Source organism: Amblyomma americanum, chromosome 3, assembly GCF_052857255.1.
Source record: "Amblyomma americanum isolate KBUSLIRL-KWMA chromosome 3, ASM5285725v1, whole genome shotgun sequence".
In the NCBI taxonomy this organism is placed as follows: domain Eukaryota; kingdom Metazoa; phylum Arthropoda; class Arachnida; order Ixodida; family Ixodidae; genus Amblyomma; species Amblyomma americanum.
Genome location: NC_135499.1, coordinates 211721661 through 211744055, shown reverse-complemented (window position 1 = coordinate 211744055; position 22395 = coordinate 211721661). Strand labels below are relative to the sequence as shown.

General features: G+C 45.6%; 1 protein-coding gene across 2 annotated transcripts in view; it reads left to right on the top strand.

Annotated features, from left to right (window-relative positions):
• Nucleotides 1-22395, top strand: part of InR (Insulin-like receptor) — a 214213-nt gene that overhangs the window by 156265 nt on the left and 35553 nt on the right. For both annotated transcript variants that reach the window (XM_077659858.1, XM_077659857.1), the window contains exons 9-15: nucleotides 2318-2465; nucleotides 3074-3294; nucleotides 8286-8421; nucleotides 10783-10836; nucleotides 15634-15797; nucleotides 16854-17033; nucleotides 19487-19703. In XM_077659858.1, the coding sequence (XP_077515984.1) occupies nucleotides 2318-2465; nucleotides 3074-3294; nucleotides 8286-8421; nucleotides 10783-10836; nucleotides 15634-15797; nucleotides 16854-17033; nucleotides 19487-19703 (1120 nt within the window). The remainder of the gene's footprint in view (nucleotides 1-2317; nucleotides 2466-3073; nucleotides 3295-8285; nucleotides 8422-10782; nucleotides 10837-15633; nucleotides 15798-16853; nucleotides 17034-19486; nucleotides 19704-22395) is intronic.

The following is a 22395-nucleotide window of genomic DNA, read 5'->3' as shown; positions in this document are numbered from 1 at the left end:
ATCCAGGAGGTGCAGGATTCGATCCCCAGTGCCGCCGGGTACCCACCGTTGATACAGTGGGTAGAAGCTTTCCCCTGGTCTGGGGCTCGGCTTATTTAGGGTGAAGTGCTTGGGAAATGGGTCTTTGACACCACCTTGAGAAGTCGAAAATACCTTGTGTCATGGCGCTCTTTGGCCATAGATGCCCTTGCGCCATAAAAATCCATAATCATCATCAATAATTGCTTTGTTCCTGGCAAGAACATATAGCATGTGGGCTGGAGCCTGAGAGCATTTGAGCCTTTTTTTATTGAAGCTTTTTTATTATCCATGCAAATAAAATTTAATGAAGTAGAACCTTTCCTTGGTTGGCCCAGTTTTATGAAATGCCATTTTGATGAAATGCATGCGTGCCAAGCCACGCTATGTTAGAAATGTGTGAGCAAAGGCCAGAATTTATTGAGCCGCCGGTCCGAAGGTCATCGGCTTTTCGATATTCTGAAAACTGATTGGCAAATACTAGTGGACAGGTACAAACCTCTGATTGCAACAAGGCACATAATGGCAGTAGTTAAAAATTTAGCTGCAGAAGCCATGTCTATGCTCCAAAAATCCTGTTTTTAAATATTCTAGTTCACCTTTGTTGTGACAGACTGTACACATATTTCTATTTACTGGCTGCCCTGTAAGGGGGGGGGGCAACCGTTTTGTGAGTACAGCGCAGACCATTTATAACGTAACCGCTTATAATGCGGGGACCACTTGTATGCGGGTTTTTGTGACAACCGCTTCACTTTCCATAGAGTTCAATGTATTGGCAGCCCGCATACCGGCGCAGGCCCGTGGGTACTGGCAGGAGCGATGAGCGTGCTTCCCAGATTGCGCAAGAAGGGGGCAACAGGCGGGGCCATGTTGTCAGCATGGTTCAAGGTGATGTGGAAGGCAAAAGAGGATAGAAAAAAGTCGCAAAGCAGGCGTTTTTCCTCTCGCTCTCTGATGTGCCTCCGTTGGGCACTCTGATTAGACAAAACTTGAAAGGACGTGATGGCACACCCAGACGGGCATGCTGGAGCAGCGGCGGCGGCGAGCACATGGCATGACTCTGCAAGCGCTGCTCGTACCATGCGCACGTGCAGCAGCGTCTTGTGACGCCTGAGCCCATGAGCGCGATATGTGTTGTCGCATGTAGCGAAAAGTTGACAACGTAGGCAAGTCAGCTGACAGCATGAGCAAGCCTACCAGCCTCGGCTGTCTTCATTTTCTTTGGCATCTGCTCCTCCGAAAGTTGGGAAACAGCAAGCTCTCGAAACCAACCGAGCATTTTGAGGGACGCCGAGAACGGTTTGAAAAAGGCTACGGTGGCAAAAAAGTACAGTGTCGCCGACGTTACTGTGTCCACCATTTGGAAGAACAGTGACAAGTTGCAACAACAGCTGCAGGAAGACTGTGTCGCTTGCAAGGAAGCGGATTCATGCATCGAAGTACAAAGATGTTGCCGCCTTGTTTGAACGGTTTTACGAGGTCCGGGCCCAGAGCATTCCTGTGAGTGGCTCGATATTGCAAGCCAAGGCCAGGTGCCTTGCATACATTTTGGGGCATGATGGTTTCAACGCATTGAACGGTTATATTCAGCGTTTCAAGGACCGGCACGAGATCAGCTCGTTGTCGTCGTCGCTGACTCCGACAGTATTGCGTGTGAAGTAGCCGCCTCAGATGGAGACATCGTGGCAGCGGTGCACAGTCGCGATGAGCCTCAATTCGAGGGTGAGCCCGACGAAGTGAGTGAAAGTGCAGCAGAAGTTTCGTGCAAAGACGGGCTCGACTGTTGCAACAAGCTGTGCCTCTTCTGCGCTCAGAGAAACCTCGGCGAGCAAGCGCTCAAGTGCTTCACTGTTCTTGAAGATGACGTCATTAGCAGTGCAGTTCATTCGCAGTGCCAGACTAAAATAATGTCGTTCTTTCATTCATTACGACGCTTCGACAAAAAGATTAAACTTCTTTGTTGTCTGTGATTGCAGTGTTGTGTGTCTGATGCATTGTCAGGTGCACTTTGAAAGGTAGGCTGGCCATTCTGAAAATGCGAATGCATGGAAAAACTACGTTTTGGTTACAATGTAGTACCGCTTATAATGCGGATTTTCCTGACTCCCGTTGTATGCGTTATAAGCAGTCTATATTGTATAGTATGTGGTATTTGTGCGAATTTTTTGTGCCCTTCGTATTCGAATAAATACCCTCTGTGTTACCTGGAATTTGCATTTGTGTCTGTTCTTGCGTAAAGGTGATAAACGTGTGCATGAGTTGCTTGGTGACTCTGAGGTGTTTCCATCCTTTGCAGGGAACATAATGAAAGAACTGGAGTCCAATTTGAACACGATAGAGGAGATCCAAGACTTTCTCAAGGTCACTCGGTCAAATCAGCTCATCTCCCTGAACTTCCTCAAAAACCTCCGTGTCATCCATGGCAGAGCACTTGATCGAAAACAGTAAGTTGCATTTTTATTCTTGCCTTGGTACCTAGGGAGAAATGTATTATGCTGCAAGACGAACAGCAGTGAAGGTTAGGTTGTGCAATGCAATAACTGGCACCTAATGGGTAGAACTGTACCTAATGGCTAAGACGTTCGTGCATATGCTCACACTCATTGGGTTTTCTAAAATGTGTGTTGGAAAATGTGCCTTCAGAAGCATAAGAGGGAGCAGTTTTGTATATGTCATGACGATCACAGAAAGTGCACTCCTCAGCATCAGCAGCAGCAGTGAGCTTACATGCTTCACTATTCATGCAAAGCAGGAGTATTATAAAAAACGTAAGGTTCAGAGCCTACAAAAGGCAAATACTGTTGTCCAGCAAAAACAGCAATCGCATCACTTGTGTGCACCTGCAAACAGATAATGACGGAAATGTTTGTTGCTTGAAGTTTTATTTTATTTTTTGCTAGTGTTACTGGTTTGTTGTCTTGGCATGCTACATTTTCACTGTGACTGCTGTCAGTTGTTTCTTGCAGAGGCGGTGGTAGGCTGGCCTCTCAGCTAAAAAAAGATAGTGTAATTTCCTAACTCAATTTTCTGTGGCTGTTTCTTTCTCATGCAGCTTTGCGCTCAGTGTGATGGACAACCAGAACCTGCAACTTCTGTGGGATTGGTCAAGCCGGCCAAGCAATCACACGCTGACCATCAACAATGGCAAGGTGTTCTTCCACTTAAATCCCAAGCTCTGTATGAGCCACATCTTGGAGCTGAAGAACTACTCGAACATCAAGGAGTGGAGCGAGCTGGAGGTGTCGCCGCACACCAACGGAGACCGGGCAGCATGTGAGAGCTTTCGCCCTGTCCTTGTCGTACAGCAGATTGGGAAAGCCGCTGGAAAGGCTTGTGTCACGATGGAGGCATGTCAATCCAGATTTTACTGATGCCAGGCTTGCTGGCTGACCACTTGTTGGCTAAGAGGGGGAAGCATGACCAGCATTAAGGAATAGATTAAGCTTTTTGCGTGCTTCCTTTAGACAGCTGATTACGATTCCTCATCAAAAAATGCACTAACTATAAATATGCAGCAGCACTTGAGGAGTTTGGCCTTGTAGCCAATTGCAGTATCAAATGGCATTGCGGTAAAGTTTGGAAAATCCATGGTGGAAACTAGCCTGCAAGCATGCAGTTTCACTAACAGACCTGTACCCATTATGGCAGGGCTGTGTCAGTCAGTTTTGTGTGTGTGTGCAAAAGGCCACCTGGAAAGATATATAAAAAATTTTAGGTGATGGTCTTCGAACCTCGTTTTAACAATGTATAATTTTGAGCAAAAATGCATTCACTATATCTGATATTTGCCTTAAATTCAGGCACATAACTTTGTGCAAACAAATCTGCAGCTAAGCCTGGGTAGTGGTGCTCAAAAATGATTAAAAAAAAGTTACAGCATCTGCTATTCTAAGTCTGGAACTCATTACAAACATGAAATGTTGCCTTCATTCCTTGATGACTAAACAAGGCACAGCTGTAACATGTGGAAAAAAAAAACAGTCCAGTTTATTAATTAACGATCTAACTGTGGTGAGGCACTTCAGGCTTGAGAAGTATGAACTTTCCACTTATTTTGAGCCACATGAACACAAAGGACTGCTTCGCTGTAATTGAGACTGTGTCAGGTCTTCCTTTTTTCTTTTTTTTTTGCAGAAAGGGAATTCTTAGTGAAAGAAAGCATGGACCAACTAAACCTCTCTTTAACTTTGTTTTATCCAATAATTCACTATACGAGTTTGTTGTAACGAGGTTCAACTGTAATTCTCCTCTGTGACCCTGGCACAATATAGGCCAAGCTTTCTGTATTCTTTGTTAAACACGTAGGAGATGCAGCTAGGTATTCAGTGCAGTCACTAAAAAGTCGTATGGACACAGCCAAGTGGCAGTGAGTAACAGTGCAGAGGTTTTCAACGAGGGCGGTACGTTGGCCTAGGTAGTTGGGAATTTTCTTGCCTGCTGCGCTACCATAATGGCCTAGGCACTCCTCTTGACAGTGCGGTCTTTTCAAGAGCACAGGACACACCCCAAAAAAACATTTGAGAGGCAGAAATCAACCTGAAAATCTGTATGGCTCTCTGTAAGGTCCAGTTGATGCTTTTTTAATATTTGACTCTGCATGTTGCTGTCTCCATCAGCTCTGCTGATAACAGGGAAATTGGTCTCCTATCTGGCACATTGCACTTTCAGGCGTGCAACTCAGTGTACTGCTACGTCAGCATTTATTCAAGTCCTGCAGCCTAAGTTTCATTTCAGTTTTGCTAAACGAAAAAGTTTTGTCAAAGCAGAGGTTACTTACTGCCTTTTAGTGCAGCACCATTTGCTTCACGATGTGTCATCATGGCTCATGGATTGTCTCCAAAACCTTTAGTGAGTTCATGGATGCAGGATGGTCTCTTTTCCTTTCTTACTTAAGTTCTGTCAGATGTCACTCTGTTAATTCAAGCAAGTTAGTAGGTTAGTGCTAGTGCCTCTGTGGCAGTTGAATCTACCGTAAAAACCGGACTATAGGTCGGATCGAAATATAGGTCGACCCCCTAACTAACCAATTCTAAAAATGAAAAAAATCTTTTTCAATGGAAAAAGTACCTCAACACACCTTACTTTGAAACAAATGTGACTCAACAGGTTGCACAACGGTGACAGTATTTATTTTCATTTATATTCTGCTTGTATGTACACCCGGCAAATTTTTTAACAATATCGCACACCCATCGACCCGCGTTTGTTTCTGGCACACGCAAGTACGGCGTCGTAGAGCAAAGCCCTTCCTCTTCATGAATCGCTGCACCCAGGATGGCGAGCCCTTGAATTGTGCCCTCGTGAGTCTAGAGCTGCGCGCGATCTCTACCGCTTTCAAGCGAATGCATTCGGCAGTCACAGGCAGCGATCTTGAATGCAGCGCAACCTTTCCTTCCAATTCTGGATACGCTGCGGTCCACTCACGAAATGATGTTTTCTTCTGGTTGCTGCAAGTTGTAATACGTAGCTTCTGCCTCCGCCAGTACTGAATGCTCTTTTCGGATACTCCGAATTTGCGCTGTGCTGCCAGGCTTCCTGTGAGCTTCCGCGTACTCAATTGCATTTTTCTTGAAGGCGATGGTAAATTGCCATCGGCTTCCGCTTTGCACCTACGGAAACGCAAAATGGAGGCACTGCTGCTGACGGGGATGGAGGCTGTTGACTTCAGCCGCCTATTGTTGCAAGACTTCCATAGTTTTTCCGCCAATGACCAGTATATAAGACGGGGGTCGACTTTTCACCATGGTTTTCTAGAAAAAAGTTTGACCTATATTCCGGTTTTTACGGTATGTCTGCTCTGCTGTGAAGCCGCTGAAGGCAGATTAGAATACAAACAAGGGTCTAGAGAATAGAGCTCATGAGAACTTTAGTTGGGCAAGCTCTGCTAACTGTACTTAAACAGTGTAGAGTTAGTTGATGTAACAGAAGCAAAGAAAAATACTCCTTTCTGTGATGGTCTTTTTAGTTGAGTTTTTCCGCGTTTGTGTGGCCCCAGCTATTAAAGAACTGGATTTCCTTGGTGTAGTTGCATACTGGTTTCAGGTTTTTCAGAACATTATTTACTGTATCAAGATGCTTTCATATTCATTTTTTTGTAAATGCACTACTAGCCTCATTAGGCGAAATTCTGTCGGTGACCAGCATTGTTATTGTTGAGGCCGAGGTGTCCCAAAAAAAGATTACGATATCACGCAGTCTCCGAGCGAGGCGCACGTGTTGCGCTGATAGATGGCGCATGCATATTAGGGCGACATCACGCAGGCTATACCACTCCAGATTTGACTTGTGGGGGAGGCAGGCAGGCGGGGAGGAAAAGCAGTATGCACATAGTGACGTCACCTGATGGATCCCCTTGAGCCGGCGCCAAGATGGGATCGCACGCGCACTAGGCTTCCTCTCGCCTTGGCCTGTCATCTACGCAGCGTGCTGCAGTGCGCTTGGCCTCGAAGGGACGTTGCCGTGGGTCTCCCCAGTCGCTGTGCGCAGCTTGAAGTTCCGAACATGTGCTGTTTTTTGTGCACAACAAACCACATGGACGAAACATCTTGCAGACAGAACTTTAATGAAAGAAACTTGGCCACGCAAAAGCTGTTGCTTCCGCATTCCCACACATAAGCAGTATTAAAAGCATTATAGTCACCAAATTTTTGCTTGCATTTTTTCTTCCGAGACGTTCTTCTTAGACATTTTTCTTCTTAGACACTAGACATTGGTATACACAGAGCACCCCGCGATATTTGCCTACAACCATTAAATAATCTATAATTAACTTTCTTCCTGGTGCTGTTTTGGTTTCGGTTTCATCTACGGAATGATGGCTGTGACATGTAGTTGATGTTTAGGTCACATGAGGCACAAAAGAACGGCAGTATAGCTGCTGATACGTCGTTTAGTGTAATTTTAGCTTTTGAAGCAGGCTGGTTTGGGTGCTGTAGTGAGTGGAAACTGTATTGGCATTTACCGTATAAACACGTGTAAGGGCCGCACCCGTGTAAGGGCCGCACCCCGTTTTCCACACGACCCACGCGGGAATAGCCTTTGAATTGCTCACGCCGTGGCCTCCGAGATCGGCTCTGGCTGCGGGCAACGGTGCTCTTGATCGTGTAGGCGACGCATGCGCACAGGAGCTTCTAGGTGCCGTCCACGGATGGCGCCAGAGGCCGCGGCTCATTATCATCATCGTCAACTTTTTCCTCCGCTGTGAGCTCCCGGCGGCTCCCGCTATCCATATCGGCATCAGCGGCATCAGTATCACCAGGTCCAGCGTTTTGTGGCTCTCAAAGGCACGGGAGTTGTGGTCCTCTATAGTTGTGGCTTTCGCTTGCTGCTGCCGATCATTATAGTTTTAGCAGTTTTAGCACGATGGGCAAGCACCTTAATAGCTACATGGCTGGGAGTTTGCTGTGGAACACTGCAAGCTTGCGGCGGGCAGGAAATTAGACGTGGCCGAGAAGTGCATCCAACGATGGTGGAACCAAAAGGATGCACTGAGGAACACAAGCTACAAAAAGTGCGCTTTTCGAGGCAAGCCGTGCAAGTTTCCCGAACTGGAAGAAGAGCTGCTCAATGGCTCTGCGTTGACAGCGGTCGTGCTGCGCGACTTCTTGTGGGATGAGCATGCACCGGAGCACAGCTAGGGTGGCTAGAACTTTTTAGCACAGCACCAGCTCGGCGTTGGAATACACCGCGAGTGGCGATTGAACATAGAATTAATGCCGCTAATTTCCTGATTGGTGTGTTTTTTACTTTAAAAAATTTTTTTTTAGAAAATCGCGTGTATGGGCCGCACCCTGAATATTGACCGTCGAATCTGGAAAGTAAAGTGCGGCCCTTACATGCGTTTATACGGTATATTGCCGTTTTTTTCGCGCATCACGTGACCTAAACATCAACTACACGTCACAGCCATCGTTCGGTTGATGAGACTGAAAGAAGAAATTCAGTTATATATTATTTAGTGGCCGTAGGCGGAAACCACACGATGACCCATGTATTCTAATGTCTAAAGCATTGTTTGAAGGAAGAAAACACAATAAAATTAGGTGTCTATAGCTATTTGCATAGGATAGAAGTGTCCCTACCAAATTTTTTTGTTTTGCTTTCATCGAAAAGAGCTTGCTTGATATCCTCAGTTGCACAAATAGTTTTTGCTTGTAAGTTACTGCTGTTGTTAGTGGTGGCATGCAGATTATGAAAGCAGTATGGTTGTATATTAATGCTCGCTTAGGTCTTTTCATGACTTTACCGCTGACTTCTCGCTGCAGGTGACGTCCACAAGATTGATGCTATGGTCAAAAGAGTGGACAGCAAGTTTGCTCTCATCAGTTGGTCATTGCAGTTTGAGCAAATCATCCACGACCGAAGGTCGCTTCTTGGCTATGTGATATACTACCGTGAGGCGTGAGTGCTTATTTTCCCATTTATTTTCAGAAGTGAATATTGGATTTTAGGTTATGAAACTAATACAAATTTGAAAGAAAAATAGCTCTGAATGGCACGTTTTTTAACACAAATACCAGTAGTCTAAATGAAGTTTAAAATAAGATGCGTTCACACAAACCAGGGTATACACAAAGTAGATTTATTACGCAGCAAATATGTCTAATTTTCCAAATGCACTGGGAAAAAGAGTATGTACGGAAGAACCTCATTAATTTGAACTTTTTTGTCATCATGAGGGAGTAAAAAGCTGTTCAATATGTTTAGTAGCCGGACATGCTCTTTTGCTTGTCACAGTGCCTTCGGAGAAAGAAAAAATTGTTTGTTAGACATACTTTTAACCGGTAAATTCCTCACTTGCTGGAGGAGATGTGTCCAAGGTTGCTTCTAAAGGGGTGGAGTGCACCACATCACTGGTGGAACATGACATGAGGACGACTGTTCTTTTCACACTGACTCACAACATAGCTCAACAAACTGGAGCTATGTTGTGTTATAATGCATTTAACACTTGCATCTTCATTTTGCTGAATTTTAAGGGCCACATTTGGGTTGGGAGTGAATATTATTGTGGTAGTTGATGTAGCTGATGCATTGTTTTGGTGAGGCAAGCAAATGCAACTATGGACATGAAAACTAAGACACAACACAAGGAATGGGCATTGGTGCAGCTTTTTTGTTTCTGTCATCTATTTTTTTTTTGTTGTCTCGTGTGGCTGAAAAAGAGACAGCTCTTAGTCCTAACATGCCAAAAATTGCATAGTACAATACCCGACAGGTAATTCGGACTCCAATAATTCGGACTTGTAGGATATTTTGGGCCTCGATGAAGCTCCGTCAGTCGCCCCATAGAAGCGCATACATATTTGCGACGGATATTTCGGACTTCAAGGTCCGAAAGTTCGGTTTTTCGGACTAATTTCAGTCCCCTGCGGGCCAAACTTGGCCATCTTATCGGCTTTCTTGCCGGCGCAAAAGGCGCCATCTTGGATTGAGGTGGATTTATGCTGCAGTTGGCTTGGCTTGACATACATTCGGTACCTCATTGTTGCCAATAGAGGTCCTTGCGGTCTCTGACACTTCGAGGTGGCAGCCAGAATGTCATTGCTGCCAACTTGCTTTTGTCGCGGGCAGTTATCGCTTGTCCCAATTTGTTGAAAAATGGTTGTTGGGGGGAAGGAAATTGTGCTGGAGCTATCTCACATCTCAGTGGGAAGGGATAAAGGAGGGACTGAGAGAAGAAAGGAAGAAAGAGGTGCCGTAATGGAGGGCTCTGGAATAATTTCGACCACCTGGGGATCTTCAACGTGCACCGACATCGCACAGCACACGCGCGCCTTTGCGTTTCGCCTCCATCGAAACGCGGCCACCGCGGTCGTGTTCCAACCCGAGTACTCCGGATTAGTAGCCGAGCGCCCTAACCACTGAGCCACTGCGACGGGTCTCATACGTTTGCCATTCGCCGTTTCGTCACTTGGGTTTCTCTGACCGCGTTGACCGAGTGGCGCTCAGTCTTCACGAAGTTACATCTGTTCGCCGTGTTGTGATTGCGTCTGGCGGTTCCGCCGCTTTGAAAGAAACGTGCCTTATCTTTGCGTGTGTTCAACGAGCGGTGTGGTGCACACTCGGGTTGTGGACAACATGGCCCCGCCGGGTCCGTCAAAGAAGCGTGGGAAGTATTCCAACTAAATGCGGTGACCTTGCTGTCTAGCGTGTACAGTGAAAGCACAACCTTGGCGCAAATCGTCGCCAGCAAGAGAAATTTGCTGCAAGGTAAAATCAGTGACATTTTTAAGCTGATTTCATCTCAATAAAGTGATTTTTTGTACTTCACGGATTTCTCGGACTGTTCGATTATTCGGACCATTTTTCGGGTCCCTTCGAGTCCGAAAAATCGGTCGGCGACTGTATAAAAGCCATTGTAAAATGTGAATGCATATATGTGAGCTAGAAGCTCCATCTCCATGTGCAGCAAGTCTTCTGTTACAGTGATTGAAAATTATATTTACAACTTTGATGGCAGCACGTGCACTTGTTTGCTTTCCTTGTCACCGCGCTTGCACCCAGTCACAAAGTGCGTTGTGGTGTTTGAATCAATGGCATGCTAAATAGTGCAATTTCAAACTATTTGAGCTTTTAAAATTTAAATTTAAAGATTTATTTGTCATTGTCTTTAGAAGCTTTTTGCCCACATGTGATTTGGTGAAGAACTGCTTCTAAGAACAGGTAGAAAGTGCAGATGAGGTACCGAGGACATACTGATCTGAGTGTGGTTTCTTTTGCTTGCACTCTCCCTTTTCCCTTTTCTGGCATTCTTTGCAGCCAATTCCAAAACGTGACCATCTATGATGGTCGAGATGCTTGCAAGAGAGACGTGTAAGTATGCCCACATGTCTCATTTTGCTAGTGTAAGGTGTCTCACGTCAAAATGATTCAAATAATAATGTATTAAGGATTTACATTAACATAAGAACTGGTTTTGCAGTGGTATTGCCTGTTGCTCATGGCAAGCCAGGGGTGTGCGAATATTGAAATTTTTGAATATGAATCGAATATGATATCGAGAAAAAATAGCTTTGAATATCACATCGAATATTTAATGTCTGTTCAATACAAAAAAAAATATTCCAGAAAATGGTAAACAAGCAAACGTTGTTGCCCTTATTTCTTCAAAATAGTGTATGGTCTTTGCAACTGAAATAAACAAATATTGACTGACTCGGCAACATACAGAAAAGTATGATATGCTCACAAATGTATACAGTAAAAGCTCGTTAATTCGAACTTCACGGGACCGGGAAAAAAAGTTCGAGTTATCTGATGTTCGAATTATCAAATGGCCTCGAAAAAACTGACAAGAACCATTTGCATTACGGTATATGTACCGTGTTTACTTTCGTAAAGAACCCACTCGCATAATGAACCCACCCACCCCCAATTTTTGCCTAAGAATGGGAAAAAAAGACCGTCAGTTGTTAACGCTTCCCTCTGTTTTGCACCGTCACGGTCCACAATGCATTTCTTGGCAGTGCGCCAAGATGCTGCGCAGCGATAATATCACGGTGTGTTTACCTTTTGATGCTAGCTCTAGCAAAGGGAAGAAGTGAGCTTTGAAGAGTGCCAGCGCCTTGTCCGGTTGTGCAAGCCTCGTTTTCAGTACGTTTGCCTTAAGGACGACCCACATGGACCGAACTTGCGTTGCGGATTTTGAGCGGCGTGGAGGAAAACGGGCGCCTGCTGCCAGGATATAGAAACGACATGATTCCATACGATTAGTAAAATGCTAAAAAGAAAAGCTGTGCATTTACAATTAAGCTATCACTTATTCAATGACAACAAAGAGGACGAATTATTCTTTGTGACCCTTTTCTGAACCATAATAGTTAACCTGTTATAACCTCCCGCGCTTCCTGGCGTCAACCGACGCATAGTGGCAGCCTAGCAGCTTTGAAAATCCAGAAGCATTCTGAAAATCTGGTGCGTTTCATCGCTAAAATTTTGTGCTGCGGGCATCTTAAGACAAAGTGAAAGCTTCGTGCGACTTTTGTTTGCCGTGAACATGAGGCACAGTGTAACGGCAACGGCGAGTTCGTGGTGAAACGAGAGGCCGCTTCGGCAGGCGCGGCCATGTTGCAGAAGCGTGTGGAAGTCAGATGCTGTCGCGCCCTGATTGGTCTGTGCTGACAGCCCACGTGGCTGCTTCCGGCCAGCGGCTGACCATTGGGCGATGCTAAAAGCCGGCGTCATGGTCGCAGCTGACCGCGTGCTTCCGTTAGTGACTGATGGGTGGAAGTATGGACGACGCTCGCAAAGAAAAAAAAGTTTTCCGAATGTAATTTTCAGCGCCCGTCCGAAGTTATACCCTTTCATGGGCGTTGGCTGGGACCGCGGCGGCAGTACTTATCCGTATTTCCGAATTAACAGGGCTGCAATTAAGGAGTATTTAGTTGCGAGTTTCGGAGGCTGCGCGAAAATGAGGGTAGGCAGCCGCCACCGCGGCCGCCAACCTGTACCCGGCCGCAGCGCCGGCGATGGCGCTATTTAAGCTTTACCCACCCTTCCGTGGTTTTATCTAGTTCCATCTTCTGTCTCCGTTTAGGACGTTGCCAGCCTCGTAACTATGTGGAAGTGCTTCTTTTTTTTTGGCCATGTGCTGTGTGCCAAGCCGCCCAGACGCGGCGGCGCGTAGTTCGAATTATCTGCAGCGGAACCGACTCGCTTTCGAATTAACGGCCTTTTTTATACACAGATCTCTATGGAGCTTGGCCGGACCAAGTAGTGTAGTTCGAATTATCCGAAAATGTGAATTCTCAAGGTTTGAATTAACGAGCTTTCACTGTACTACTTGATTAGACAGCATAACAGTGTCCCGCCTGTAATGTGGTCATGCAAAATTAAATTCATAATATGACAAGACTGGAAACAAAAGATAACATGATGGCTAGTAAAATCTCATTAATTCAGAGTTAAGGGACGAAAGAAATGGCCAGGTTATCTAAAGGTTGCTTTATAAAATGCCCCACGGTGGCCCCGACTCCATTGTACGAACACCTGTAAGCCCTTGACGAGCACCCAGTTTCGCCGTGCTGCAAGAACAGCGTGGTTATGAACAAGGGGGAATGTGCAAAGGTGTTGGAGTGGCGAGACTGCTTATAAAAAGGGAAAAGAAACGACCATTGACGCACCAGTCGGCGTACGAAAGCGGCGCGGAGCTGGGATTTGACTATTGGCCAATTGCGGGTCAACAGCTCAGTCATCGTGGGAGAGCGGTGAAGCTCAGAAACCGAAGCTACGCTGCCGGGCTATTTTTAGAGCACAGCTTTCAAAATAGCCTGTTCTAAAAGCGCAGCTCTAAAAGCACCCGTTTGTGGGTTGAGCCACATTGCTGTCACCATTGAAACCGTCGGTGTAACCGAGGGAACGAGAGTACTGCCGCTCACTCATAGATGGCGCCAGAGTGGTGCGCGCCGCACACGCCGTCATCCATCACCACTGCATGCTCCGAGGTTGGGTGGCTAGGGGAGGAGAGGTCTATTTGCGGTGGCACACACCCATGCACAGTCATGCACTTCCTCCTCGCAGTCGCACCATGCTCCGCTGCGTTGAGCAGCAGTGTTGTGAAATGTGCTGCACGCAGTAGATTGTCCGCAGCAGCCACGTCACTCACAGCTTTGTCTTCCTAGTATAAGCCATCTGCTTAATAACACAATACAAAAAAAATAATTGGAGGAGGCACCTAATCTGCACCTTAATGGTATGGCGTGATAGTGTACTCGGTTAATTCTGATATACTCGTATGCAGAAGGTCGTTTTCTATTTTGCATTCATGGATCCCTGGGAGTCCTCATACCCCTCCTAGCACTGTGGAGAAGCGGTTAAGCGATACGCCTCTGCCCTGCGATGGCAGGTGCTTCCAGTGGTGGGCCTTGTGCTGTTCAGGTTGTTCTTTCCGAGCGACCAATCATAATTTAACTGCCATGCCATGTGCCACGGTAGGCAGTTTGCTCCCTGTCCGGTGGGCAAGTTGTGATGATGCCGCAAGGTCACATGACCTAGGTGGCCCACCTGCCTCCTAGGTTGCTCTCTAGGCACCACTGAATGCTCATGATTTTTCGCTCGCAACGCCTACACCCGATTTTCTGGACAACAGAGCCGTTAATGCTATTGCGTTAATAGTCTCAACCAGTTATTTTTGAAGAATGAGCAACACAGCCGTGGAAATCATTTGTCTGCCGCTTCTGCTGAATGAGCTGCCCAAGCAGAGGCTCAGCAATGCTGACACCAGAACCAGAGGTGCGCACCGCCACCGATAGGACCCTTTCGTTCGCGCTGCCGAAGCAGACAGAGCTGTGCTCAAATTTTGCATTAGGGAGTGTCGTAATCATTGCTAGGATGTTTTGGCCTAGTGACAGGTGCTATCCGAACGTTGTCACTCCTCTCACTACTCCCACTTAAGAGCTGCGCAGGTTACAATGCACCATGCAAGAAGTGAGATTTTTACAGGATTGCTTGCCGTGTTGTAACACCTCAGCTCGCCCTTTGGCGAGCCTCACACAAAATACTGCAAGTAAGCTTTTCCACATACCGTAGTTGACCAAAACGAGATGTATGAGGTCATATTCAGAAGGTTATGAAGGCGACAGGATGAATGCCGTGGGTGTGGGCATTAAGTATGTAACATATTACGGAAGGTTAAAAATTTAGAAGTGAGCTCTCATGTTGTGATGTCTGAAGCAGGTCGTCGACCATCTTGTTCGGAGCACGTGTGATATGTGGGAAGGCCCACTTGCGCAATTTCACTCGAGGTCAAGCCTAGTAGCTTCAGAATTCGATGGCTCCTCGCAATAAACAACAAAGAAGGAAGGGAACAGGGCCTTTGTATAGTTTTTCTTGGAGCTTTGAACTAGATCGTTGGATAATTTGCCCAGATATTGTGGTTTTGCTACGGTCGAATTTATTAAAGTTGGCGTGATATACAATCGTTGGTGAGTATTCCGGAATTTTCGAATATTTCGATATTCTCGAATATCAGTTTCTTGAACACGAATATGAACCGAATATCAAACATACTAGATTCATATTTGAAATTTTGAATATTCGCTCACCTCTGCATATTAGTGCTTGCTTGAAGTGCTGATGTCCTTACGTAATGGGAAGTGGCTAGAAATTGTCACTTTTTTTTGTTGGGGCCTATGTGGGCAATCACTGCAGCATCTCTTTTTTTTTTTTTTTTGGTTTGAAGTCAACGTTTAGCCGAATGGCAGAAAGTTGCATGCCTCTACCTCTTTCCTCTCTTAGGTCGACTTGAGCATTCGATGTACCGGCCACTTCTGTTGTGCTTCACTCATCACGCACACTGACATTTCAGCATAATGCTCTTTCTCTCTGGTCAAAAATCTTGGGCTCATTCTCAAGTTTCTCCTTAGACTAGCCATTGCATGAGCGACTAAAGGAGACCACAGTGTAAAGAAATGTAACACACTAGGTGGTGTATCGCATTAGTTCTCCTTGCATTGCTTGTTTTTGCACAAATGTTTCCTTGGGTTCTTTCTTTTCACCATCCTTTGACTTGCGTGTTCTCACTAAAGAGCCAAGTTATTGCCCGCTTTGGAGGAGAAAGGCCTAGTCGTGATTCATTTTAGGGAGATTTTGAAGAACTTTTCTTTTCTTCAGGTGGAAGATGGTTGATGCGAACCAAGGTGTTGATCTCCAGTTAATTGCACACCTTAAGCCAGCCACACAGTATGCTGTCTATGTGAAGGCATACACGATACCCTCCCCAGCCTCAGCACAAGGAGCACAGAGCGACATCCTCTACTTCAAGACTGATCCTACATGTAAATATAGCTTCTTTGGGACCAACGTTGCTGTAGTATTTGTGCAAGTGCTGGGCCCTTAAACTGGAAGTTTTCATCGAGTGGACATGTCTGATAGGGTGCCGTAAACTGGGCACATTCTATTGGTTCAATCAATAGTGAATGCTCCCACTGCTGTCTTGGTTTGCATTAGCTGTGTAGAAGCTTCTAGCATCTTTAAGGCAAACACAGCTGCCTTGTGTCAGCTTTCGAGTGTAAATACAGTAATTGGCTTTACGCTCTGTAAGCCTAGCATGTTGTGTACCGCACAAAAAGATCATGGTTCTGTGTGCCCCAAGAGGCTGAGTCATCATTTTATTTGGCAAAGTAATTAAACAGTGTGGTGGGAAACTAACTGTAAAGCATATTATTATTACTAACTATGTATTCAAGTAGAGTTGAACCTCGATAAAATGAAGTTCGCAATGCAACGAACTGAGTATGCTATATTTCTTAGGGACACTTCTAATAAGCCGAACTTCTGATAAGAACAAATTTTCTGGTCCCTTCAAGTTTGTCTTAAAGGGAGTCTACTGCAGTTATTGAATAATTAAACAATTGTTATATAAATAATTGCATGCTCAGTGGCTTTGACATTCAACTGATGATCCAAGCATTGCAGCATCAAATCCTGGCTGCAGCACTTGCATTTCGATGGAGGCAAAATGTCAGAAAGCGCTGTTGTGTTGTGCAATGTTGGTGCATGTTAAAGAACCCGAGGTGGTCTGAATTATTGCGAAGCACTTTACTTTGGTGTTCCTCACAGCCCATGTGCATCTTCAGTACATTAATCCGCACACACAACAGCAGCATCATCATCATTAGCCTAACTATGCCCATTGCAGGGCAAAGGCCTCTCTCCAATTAACGCAGGGTAAAAGTAGCCCTTACAGTAACATTCAACGTACACAAGTAATTTCGTGCCTCGTTATCTTTTTTGTCTATACACTGTGTTTAGGGGCCCTTGACACATTGGTCAAAGGCTGACTTATTACCTTTCATGTGAAGGTGTGAAGTGACATCCTTTCTGCCTTTCAGCACCGAGCCAGCCGCAGAACCTGAAGGCCCATCCCGGCAAAGGATTGAAGCTGTTCATCAGCTGGACACCACCGAAAAAACCCAATGGCGATGTCCGCTTCTATCGGGTGATTGGCATCGCTCAGCCTAGTGCCCCTCAGCACCACTACCTGGGCGAGAGCCGCGACTACTGTGCGAACCGTGAGTGGCACACCTTCGTTGCCTCCTTACCAGCCATGGATCGAGAATACAGAGCTGGCGGATGATCAGTGGCTTTAGCAGAGAAAGCACTCTTTTCCACAGGGTCTTGGTACAGGCCTCAAACAAAATGTTTTTTTTGTCCTCCACCTATCATGAAGAAAGTTGAATTGGAGGAAAACCAAGTCAAATCCTGAATAAAAAGTGCTAAGATATTTGGAGCAATAGAAGCAGATCTCGGGCATTCGTTTGTCAGATTTGGTTTGTGGTCTAATCCACTTTCTCGTTTTGTTTTTAATTTGTTGGGTTAAAAATAAAGTTTCTGCATGTTTGCGTGCGTATAAGCGTCTCAGGCATAAAATGCACTAGGAGTGCTTGATTCCTATTAACAAGTTCAATTAACATTCAAAAACAGAAAAATATGAATGGTATGAGCAGGTACAATAAAATGGACACAGAGACTATGTGTAGTATGTTAAAGTATGTTTATTAAAGATCAGCAAAAGAGCAACAGTCGGGGATGACATATGGTAGCTGTAATACTCTACATATCATTATAAGAATGGACATAAAGCATGTAAAATTGAACAAACAGTGGTAGCAACAGCACCAAGCTTGAGAATGATCTTGCTAGTAATTTTTCAAAAGGTAATGAAGTGCTCTTCTAAATCTGAGTAAGTACAATTTTTTTAGTCATATTTCGTGGTTTACAGTGTCAAAAGTCATCGCAGTATCAAGAAACAAGGAGCAGGCAAACAGATTCTGATCAAAAATGATATGCAACTCATTAGAGAACTCTTCAAGCAGAGAAAATGTGCCACAGCCCTCTTATGAATCCAAACGGTCGGTCAGGTAGAACAGAAAATTTAAAAAGTTAAAAGAAAACAGTCATGCACTCCAGTATACCGTATAAATGCGTGTAAGAGCCACACTTTTTTTCCCAGGTTCGAGGGCCAATTTTCGGGGCACAGCCCATACACGCGATGTGCGAGGAAAAAAAAATTTTTTTAAGTAAACACACACCAATCGGAACGAGTGGCATTTATTCTATGTTGTTCAAACGTCACTCACGGAGTATTCTGACTCAGCTGGTGCTGTGACCTGGTGCACGCTCATCCCACAAGAAGTCGCACAGCATGTCCGCTGTCAATGAGTAGCCGTTGTTCCGCATTTCCATTACATAGCAGAGCAGCTCTTCCTCCAGTTTGGGAAACTTAAGTGGCTTGATTGGAAAGCGCACTTTTTGCAGCTTGTGCTCCTCAATGCATCCCTTTGGTTGCACCATCCTAGGGCGCATCTCGGCCGTGTCGAATTTCCTGCCCGCCACATGCTTGCCGTGTTCAAGAGCAAGCTCCCAGCCATGTAGCTGTTAAAGTGCTTGCCCATCCTGCAATGCTCGGCAGCAGCACACGAAAGCCACAACTGTGGTGAACTAACACGCTACCGCAACTCCCATGCCTTTGACAGCCACAAAAAGGTGAAGCTGGTGATACTGATGCCAATATGGTTAGTGGGAGTTTGCAGCAGAGGAAAAGGTTGATGATGATGATGATGAGCCACAGCCTCGGCCGCCATCCGTGGGCGGCACCTGGAAGCTCCTGTGAGCATGTGCTGCCTCCGCGATCAAGCGTACTGTCGCGTGCATTTTGACTATTCCCAAGTGGGTCGTGGAAAGCTGTCGTGCGGCCCTTATGTGGAACATTTTAAATAAAGTGGGGTGTGGCCCTTACATGCTTTCATGCGGTAGATTTTTCTAAATTTTGGAAGAGTACAGGTAAAAGCAATATAGGTCGATAGTTTTCAGTATTCTGCCTTTTCCCACCTAAATAATAATAATAATAATATTTTAGTCTTCAAAAAATACACAGAAAATTTTTGCTGGCCTGTCAAAGTCTACAGCGACTTGTGTGACTAAGCCCGACGACAACCGCACACATTTACGGATATCCAAAACTGCAACCCAAACGTAAAATTTATAAATCTACCATGTGAAACAAATGTGGCTATCATTAAGAGATCAGATTTCACTTAATTGAGAGACAGGTTAAGTCTCCAGATTTCCACATTCCGTCGTGATGTTGGTCGAGGAAGTGCCGGCTGTAGATGAACAAGTGCAGCTGCATTGTCTTGCGAAAATGGCAGTGTGTTATTGGAAAAAGGTCCATTCCAAATTAGTTTTTTTTTCCCTGTGCAGCCCAGTGCTGTCAAAGTGACATGTCATAAAGTAAAGGGCACTCTCTGGAAGGGACACTAAATTTTTTGGCTGACACCCTGTAGTAGTGAGTAAGAAATTATTCTTCCAAAGCTGGTTTCACTCATTATTTATTTGAGTGACACTTCTGTGAGCATATTGATTTCTCTCGCATCAATTCACGAGAATTATGACTCTGGCAAATTAGTGCTTATCACTATGGCATGCTGAATTTTTGGGCACTGAATTTTTATATTTATTCTAGCGGCTTTGGGAATTCACGAAAAAAAAGATGGCAAAGACCCACTGGGCCCCACATCGCCTGAGACTTCTGACAAGCCTGATGGAAAAGCAGCCGAGAAACCATTGAATGAAACCTGTCCTCCTTGTGTGGCCCCTCGTGACCTGGAGGCGGATGAAGAGGAGACTCAAGACAGCAGGAGTTTTGAGGATTCCATACACAACATTGTCTTCATGAAAAGGTAGGCACTTGTCTGTTAGCTATGCATGATTTCTAGTTCATCTGGCCTTTGTGTTAATGAAATTTAAACTGGATGCACTTGTGAAGTGTCAGTGCACTTATATGGTAATGTGGTAATGGCAATAAAAGTAATACAGTAAAAGCTCGTTAATTCGAACTTCACTGGACAGGGAAAAAAGTTTGAATTATCCGATGTTCGAATTATCGAATGGCCTCGAAAAAACTGACAAGAACCATTTGCATTACGGTATATGTACCGTATTTATTCGCGTAACGAACCGACTCGCATAATGAACCCATCCACACCCGATTTTTGAAAAAAGCTTCAGTCATTAACACTTCCCTCCATTTCACACCGTCACGGTCCACAATGCATTTCTTGGAAGTGTGCCAAGATGCTGCGCAGCGATAACATCACGGTGTGTTTACCTTTTGACGTTAGCTCTAGCAGAAGGGAGAAGTGAACTTTGCAGAGTGCCAGCACTTGTCCGGTTGTGCAAGCCTTGTTTTCAGTACGTTTGCCTTAAGGGCGACCCACATGGAGCGAACTTGCACTGCGGATTTTGAGCGGTGCGGCAGAACGCCGACGCTCTGCCGCCGTGCAGCACCACAAGCGGCGGAAGACGGGCGGCTGCCGCCAGACTGCTGCCGCCAAGATTTAGAAACGGCGGGATTCCATATGCTTCGTAAAATGCTGAAAAGAACAGCTGTGCATTTACAATTAAGCTATTATTTATTCAGTGACGACAAAAAGCAGCTTTGAAAATCTAGAAGCATTCTGAAAATCTGGCGCGTTTCATCGCTAAAATTTTGCTTCGTGCGACTTTTGTTTGCCGTGAACATGAGGCACAGTGTAGCGGCAACTACGAGTTTGTGGTGAAGCGAGAGGCCGCTTCGGCAGGCTCGGCCATGTTGTAGAAGCGGTCGGAAGTCAGACGCAGTGACATCCCACGTTGACTGCTTCCGCCCAGTGGCTGACCGCCGGGCGATGCTAAAAGCCGGCGTCATGATCGCGGCTGACCGAGTGCTTCCGTTGGCGACTGACGGGGGAAGGATAGGCAACACTCGCAAAGAAAAAAAATGTTTTTCACACGTAATTTGTAGCGCCTGTCCGAAGTCATAGCCTTTCATGGGAGTTGGCTGGGACCATGTCGACAGTACTTATCTGTATTTTCGAATTAACAGGGCTCAAATTAACGAGTATTTAGTTGCGAGTTTCGGGGGCTGCGCGGAAATGAAGGTAGGAAGCCGCCACCGCTGCCGCCAACCCCTACCCTCCGGCGCCGTCGGCCGCCGCGCCGGTGATTGCGCCATTTAGGCATTACCCACTCTTCCACAGTTTTATCTGGTTCCATCATATGTCCCCGTTTAGGACGTGCGCAGCCTCTAACTATGCGGAGGTGCTTTTCTTTTTTTGACCACGTGCTGTGTGCCAAGCCGCCCAGACGCGGCGGAGCGTAGTTCGAATTATCCGTTGCGGAACCGACTCGCTTTCGAATTAACTGGCTTTTTTATACACAGACCTCTATGGAGCTTGGCCGGACCAAGCAGTGTAGTTCGAATTATCCGAAAATCAAATTAACGAGCTTTCACTCTACTGCTACTGTATATACTGGAATCTAGGCAGGCCTTGATTCTAAGCAAGCACCCAAGAATTGAAGGCTAAAGAAAAAAATTCAGACTCTCTCATCATCGAGAGTAGATGTAAGCATGAAATGCCCTGCAGGAAAGGCGTACCTTATTTTAGGACGGCTCATAGATCCTGATTGTGCGGCCCACGTTGCTCTTCGCGAGTGACCAATCATTAATTTAACTGCCACCTGCCACGGTGGGCAGTTTGCTCACTATCCGGTGGGTTATGATGCTTCGAGGTCACGTAACCTAGGGGGCTCACCTGCCTCCTTGGTTGCTCTCTGGGCACCGCCTGCTAGTGTCATGCTCGTGATAAGCCGACAATGGCAACACCGGATTTTCTGCGTAACGGAGCCTTTAACGCTGTCGCATATTAAAAGTGCTCAGTGTAGCTTTTCGCCGTTGAGGAGCTTGCGGCGAAACGGATGCCATGATCTGATCGGCAACTGGCGGATTTTTTCACGTCGCCTCCTTGTGTTAGAAAATGAAAAAAAAAAACAGAACTGAAACCAGAGATGGTGTTATAGAAGCAAACTAGAGTGCACAGCTTGTCTAGGAGCACGTCTTTAATTTTTGGCGGCTGGTTCAAAACGTCAGTTGTGTATGATCGATGGTCTATGGTGCAGTAAGGAAAGAGTTAAGCACTGCGAGGCTAAGCATACTGCTTGCTTCATTATCTGGGTTCTCATGCCGTGCGTGCACTTGAGTTTTGTAAAATTTCGGCTTTACAGACGTAAAACTTGCTACAGGAACGCAGTGTTCACTGTGAGTGGTGCTGAGCCAAAGGCGCATGCTGTGATAAGCTGTGATACGTGTTGCGTGCTGTGGGCATGCAAAGCGTTCAGGTAAAAAGTGCGAGTGTAAACGCATTCAAAACATTGTACTGAGTGCTGTAATTAGGAAACTTTTTGAGCAATGCTTTCGTCTTAATTTTTTCTTCATACGCGCGATTGGAATAATGTGGCAGAGGTGCGAAATGGGATTCAGCTGCAAAAATCTGTACATTGTGTCATGTGACATGTTGCTGAATATTTGTAGAGGCAAGTTTGGAAAGACAGTTG